The 6,447-nt window shown below is 37.6% G+C and overlaps 1 protein-coding gene across 1 annotated transcript in view; it reads right to left on the bottom strand.

Moving 5' to 3' along the window:
* LOC110466325 (cleavage and polyadenylation specificity factor subunit 2-like) overlaps nt 1-6,447 on the bottom strand; it is a 202,499-nt gene that overhangs the window by 20,861 nt on the left and 175,191 nt on the right. Inside the window, exon 14 of the mRNA XM_021522743.1 lies at nt 3,258-3,312. Within this exon, the coding sequence (XP_021378418.1) occupies nt 3,258-3,312 (55 nt within the window). The remainder of the gene's footprint in view (nt 1-3,257; nt 3,313-6,447) is intronic.

The following is a 6,447-nucleotide window of genomic DNA, read 5'->3' as shown; positions in this document are numbered from 1 at the left end:
TTGTTAAATTCCAACCAACTTTGCTTCATAATGTCATAACAAAATGTTCATCAGTGAAAAGATACAAAATTTGACCTTGACCTTTGGTCAATTGATTCCTTGTTTAATTCTGACCAACATTGCTTCAAAGTGTCAAAACAAAAAGTTAACCAGTGAAAATATACAAAATGTAACCTTCACCTTAGACCCAGTGACCTTGACCTTAAGTAAGTTGACTCTTTGTTAAATTCCAACCAACTTTGCTTCATAATGTCATAACAAAATGTTCATCAGTGAAAAGATACAAAATTTGACCTTGACCTTTGACCCAGTGACCTTGACCTTTGGTCAATTGATTCCTTGTTTGATTCCGACCAACTTTGCTTCAAAGTGTCATAACAAAATGTTCCCCAGTGAAAAGATACTGAATTTTACCTTAACCTTTGACCTTGACCTTAAGTCAGTTGACTCTTTGTTAAATTCCAACCAACTTTGCTTCATAATGTCATAACAAAATGTTCATCAGGGAAAAGATACAAAATTTGACCTTGACCTCTGACCCAGTGACCTTGACCTTTGGTCAGTTAATACCTTGTTTGATTGTGACGGACGGACAGACGGATGAATTAGTATAGGGCACCCGCATCTTAATAACATGGAAGTTATGCCAAGGACAAACTTAGGTATTAAAATTAACAAAGGGCCATAACTCTGTATATAGTGATGCCTAATGATAGACCTAATTCCAGTGCACTGCACACCTTCTGTGTGTGATGCAGGTATACTTCAAGTTTGATTAAGATATCTTTAATGGTTTAGAAGTTATGCTGTGGACAAACTTCGGTATTAGAAATAAACAAAGGGCCATAACTCTGTATTTAGAGGAGCATAACATCTGATTTGAGTGTGAGAAATTCTGCCTTCCCAAGATACATCAATATGGTAAGTATGGTCAACGTAGGTGAAATAACATAGAACTTATGCTCTGGACAAACTTCGGCATTAAAATTAATCAAAGGGCCATAACTCTGTATATAGTGGGGCACGAGACCTAGTTCCAGTGCCCTGCACGCCTTCTGTGGGTGATGCAGGTATCCTTCAAGTTTGATTAAGATATCTTTAACGGTTTAAAATTTATGGGCCGGACAAGAATTTACTGAAAATGTGCACTTATTTGACCTTTGACCTTGAGGTGAAGGGCACAGTGACCTAATTCCAGTGCACTGCACACCTCCTGTGGTTGATGCAGACACCTTTAATGGTTTAAGAAGAAGAAGAAGAAGACGAACCAGTACTAATACAATATGTCTCCCTTCACATAAATACAAGAGGCCCAGGGGTCTTAATAGCTCACCTTGTTTTTATTTTCAATACAAAACCTGTGGATACTCTACCAATTTATCAAAGTAGTTCAAGAAATATGAGACATAAGAAGGACTGTTTAAACCGTTTAGGTGGATAGGACAGCAAGAACATGAGTGTTTTCTTCATGCCTACCCATTTTGTATATGGTTATGGCGTGGGGATCTCGGCTGATTTCATGTAATAACCCATGGGGTAGTTTCCAGGAGTGACAATCATGGTAGTATGAATGTTTTCTTTTTTTCAAGTCTAGCAATTGTATATTTGGTAATAGGGTGGGGATAAATTCATAGGTGAAGGTGAAGGATTTTATTGATCCACCTTTATTTCCCCTATTTGGTCCAATCTCTTTCTCCCCTGTTTCACTTGCAAAAGGATGCTCTAGACCAAATCTGGTTGAAATCCCCTATTTGGTCCCACCCTCTGTCCCTAGGGGGCCCATACCCTCCATTTATACAAAATTAAGAACCCATTAGCCAAGGATACTGCAGACGATATTTTGGCAAAATTCACAAAGCCATAAAGGACTAGTAGCATTTTAAAGGATAAAGTTGACGAAGAAGGATGCTGTACCACGGCATAAGCTCACATGGCCCTCCCTTTGGGCCATGTGAGCTAAAAATAGTTTATACGTATACAGCAGCTCAGCTGGTAATACATTCCGCTTGAAGTCAATCTAGGACATACTGACATAGACCAATAGAATGAGTTATACAGCTGATCTTTCATTGGTTACCTTTCAGAAACTTTAAATCAGCAGCATGCTTCTTTGTGAAACAATTCATCACTTTCATTGTAAGATTAAGAAATAGTGGCTTGTTTGCTGTGTTGTTCTGCTTTTAATGTGTAATTTATCTTGATGTTAGAGAAGAATATATATTCTATCAAGCAGCAACATTTATACCACTGAATTCTGTGTAATATAATGGTATTAGGTTTAAAGCAGCATTTGGGTAGTCTGTTAAACTCTGTCTACAGGGATTGTTACCATATTGGTTCAGTATGGTCTATAACCATATTTGGTAAGTAGGGTCAATTACCTTATAGGGTAAGTGTGGTCAGTTTTTTTTTTGTTTTTTTATATAAGGTCAGTTTGGTCAGTCACCTGACAGTGTGAATATAGTCCATCTCCATACGTGGTCAGTGAAGTTAGTTACAATACAGGGTCATTCGGCATTTGTAATGATGCAGAGTCAACAACAACTATACAAGTTGGGTTTCAAAAGGGACATAACTCCTACCAAGTGTATTTTTATGAACCAACCCCCTCCTCTTAAATAGGATTTTTTGGTGAATGACATTAAACTTTGGTTTAAGTGTGTGTGAGTTTCCCAACCATACCTGATCAGACCCCTGTTACCACTAACAACGATCTGACCCAGACCTGTTGTTACCACTGATAGGGATGTAGCTGCTACCACTGCCAAAAACTTGACCACTACACACTAGCGTCATATATCTTTACCACTAAAAAATCTTAGAAGGGAACACTAATCTGGTGTCATATTTAAAAGAGATAACAGCTTAACAAATAAGCTCATACAAATGTTAATTAAACATTCCTAAAGGAGTATCAAAGAATATAACATTGACCTAAACAACTGATCATTGACCAAACACTTCAGCACTGACAGTTACATTCTCTGGGAAAACTAATCATCTTTTCACATCTTTTCACAATAAGATAAAATCAATAAATTGTGTTTTTCTCAAAAGACTTCTCTCTGTCACAGTTTTTTCTTTCTTTTTTAACCTTCAACTACCGGTATTACTTTTCATCTTGTTCATGCTGACAGGTGAGAACCACTGTGTTTTCAAACTTTGATCAATCCTGCTTTCAGCATATTTATGAACATGTAGGGTACACAAGCACAAAGGAAGTTTGTTTAAAGTCCACTCATACAAATTAAACCTACCATGGCTGTTACTTCGTCTTGAATGGGCGCTTCTAGTATGGTGTAGTCCTCTGGTCTGAAACAGCAGAAAATATAACATCACAATAAAGATACTGAGCTGACTATCAAATGTACAATGCACAAATCTCATGCCAAACTATGGTCACAAGTGCTACATGGTAGTACAAGATTTTTTTCCCCCTTCATCTTTTGGAAAAAGCGATAACGAATAACTGTAAGGACAGACGGACGGATGACAAACCATGGACGAAGGACAATTTGATCAGGCCCAACATCAGATTGTGGTTGGCTAAAAATCTCTATTTGTATCTAAGCTGAAGTATCAAACATACATATCATTTATCTTTAAAAAATATTTATTGGTATAGAAATTGCCTCCCTTTGTCCATATTTCATACCATTAAAAAGGAATAAGCACTTTCCAAAAATGGATTACTTTTAAGCTATCAAATGCAAATTTATTTCTGAGTGATTACCAGTTACTGGCAGATAAAGTGTAAATACCAACCAAAATCAAGTCATATTTTAGTAAGTTATAGTGTAAAAACCTCCCATCAAAAAAAATGCAATCAGATCTTATCAACTCTATTTCTATTTCTTTCTATGATAAAAATATTGACCAACTGTCATAAGGAATCTGGCCATATTTGATACGGTGAGCAAAGCAATGACCAAATCAGAGCGGAGTAGATTAATTATTTCTGCCCAGATTTTGCTCAACTTTGACCTTTTTTCCTTTTTTTATTGTAAATGCTCACCAATTTCCATCAAAATCAAATGATTTTTAAACTATATTTTTTATCTTGTGGAAATCGAAGTGTGGATGGAAGAACAAACAGATGAACATGGCCTATACCATAAATATGTAGCATCAAAATTTTGATGAGTGTATATAACAGTGAACACACAAGGAACACATATCTAAGACAAACTGGGTACACAAGGAATACAGCAGGGTCCTCACTACCAAACCTGACCGCTGTAAAAACATCGGTATCCAATCTTTGTTCAATACTTGAGAGCTATGAGGTATATTATAGTTAGGGGACCCTGGAGACGCACTCGCTAGCAGTCCTGACCTCTGTTTTCGGCTAATTGTTCTATATTGTGGTACAATATACTTGTTTTACATTGGTAATGCAATATTTTATCATTAATATTCAATGCAGCCCCATCTTAATTTGATCAGGAAATAGCGCTAAGTGATGCAGAGGATAATTTCCCGATACACTGAAGACGTGCCAAGGTGGCGACCAATCTCCACAGTACACGTCCGTACTCTAGCATACAAGTTCATCGTCAATAAATTCAAAATTCTGATTCATGTATAAAAAGTTTGCATGATAGTTTATAACAACAAAGGAATCTCAATGACTTACAGGCTGAAAGGGAGGCATGTTCATGTACATGTCAATGAAGTAGTGTTCTAATGCCTTGCTTACTCTGGACCAGATTATCCTTTACACAATACTTAAAATTCTTGTTTTCAGTGTTCCAGTTACAGTGTTTCAAACATATTTCACTGTTTATTGTTTTTCAATACAAGGAAAATACTGTTATATTTATATGCAGGACATCTTTGTAAATCTGCACACTTTTCGTTCTGTGAAGATCTGGAATTCGAATCAATATAGCTGAAAAAAGCAACAATTTTAAAGTCGTAAGGAAAGAAAGTTTTACAGATTGTTCACATTTAGATTGCAGTTGATCTGTGATAACAAAACCTATAGTTTGGGTAAGGGGTCAAGTACATCAGGAAATAACCCTATTTTATGGAATTTGTTCAAGAAGGGGTGGCCATAAAATGGAACCTTAGCTTACCACCAATGATACATTTATGGTACAAATCCTAATACCTGGACTCCGGTCTTCGTTTGACCTCAGCTGTTGTAAGGATACTCTGAACAAACAGTCCTATCCATGAGGACCACAGTAGTAATACCTAGACTCTTGTCTTTATTTGACTTAAGCTGTTGTAAGGATACTCTGAACAAACAGTCCTATCCATGAGGACCACAGTAGTAATCCCTAGACTCTTGTCTTTATTTGACTTAGGCTGTTGTAAGGATACTCTGAACAAACAGGCCTATCCATGAGGACCACAGCAGTAATACCTATCCTCCTGTCCTCATTTGACTTAAGCTGTTGTAAGGATACTCCGAACAAACAGTCCTATCCATGAGGACCGCAGCAGTAATACCTATACTCCTGCCTTCATTTGACTTTAGCTGTTGTAAGGATACTCTGAACAAACAGCCCTATCCATGAGGACCACAGTAGTAATACCTAGACTCTTGTCTTTATGTGACTTAAGCTGTTGTAAGGATACTCTGAACAAACAGTCCTATCCATGAGGGCCACAGCAGTAATACCTATACTCCTGTCCTCATTTGACTGTAGGTGGTGTAAGGATACTCTGAACAAACAGTCCTATCCATGAGGGCCACAGCAGTAATACCTATACTCCTGTCCTCATTTGACTATAGGTGTTGTAAGGATACTATGAACAAACAGTCCTATCCATGAGGACCGCAGCAGTAATACCTATACTCCTGCCTTCATTTGACTTTAGCTGTTGTAAGGATACTCTAAACAAACAGTCCTATCCATGAGGACCACAGCAGTAATACCTATTCTCCTGTCCTCATTTGACTATAGGTGTTGTAAGGCTACTCTGAACAAACAGTCCTATCCATGAGGGCCACAGCAGTAATACCTATACTCCTGTCCTCATTTGACTTAAGCTGTTGTAAGGATACTCTGAACAAACAGTCCTATCCATTAGGACCACAGCAGTAATACCTAGACTCCTGTCTTCATTTGACCTTAGCTGTTGTAAGGATACTTTGAACAAACAGTCCTATCCATGAGGATCGCAGCAGTAATACCTAGACTCCTGTCTTCATTTGACCTTAGCTGTTGTAAGGATACTTTGAACAAGCAGTCCTATCCATGAGGACCGGAGTAGTAATTCCTATGCTGCTGTCTTCATTTGTTCTTAGGTGTTGTAAGGATACTCTGAACAAACAGTCCTATCCATGAGGACTGTAGTAGTAATACATATACTCCTGTCTTCATTTGACCTAAGCTGTTGTAAGGATACTTTGAACAAACAGTCCTATCCATGAGGACCGCAGTAGTAATACCTATACTCCTGTCTTCATTTGACCTTAGCTGTTGTAAGGATACT

This window comes from Mizuhopecten yessoensis, unplaced genomic scaffold, assembly GCF_002113885.1.
Source record: "Mizuhopecten yessoensis strain PY_sf001 unplaced genomic scaffold, ASM211388v2 scaffold11131, whole genome shotgun sequence".
Lineage (NCBI taxonomy): Eukaryota > Metazoa > Mollusca > Bivalvia > Pectinida > Pectinidae > Mizuhopecten > Mizuhopecten yessoensis.
This window is presented reverse-complemented; position numbering and strand designations above follow the sequence as displayed.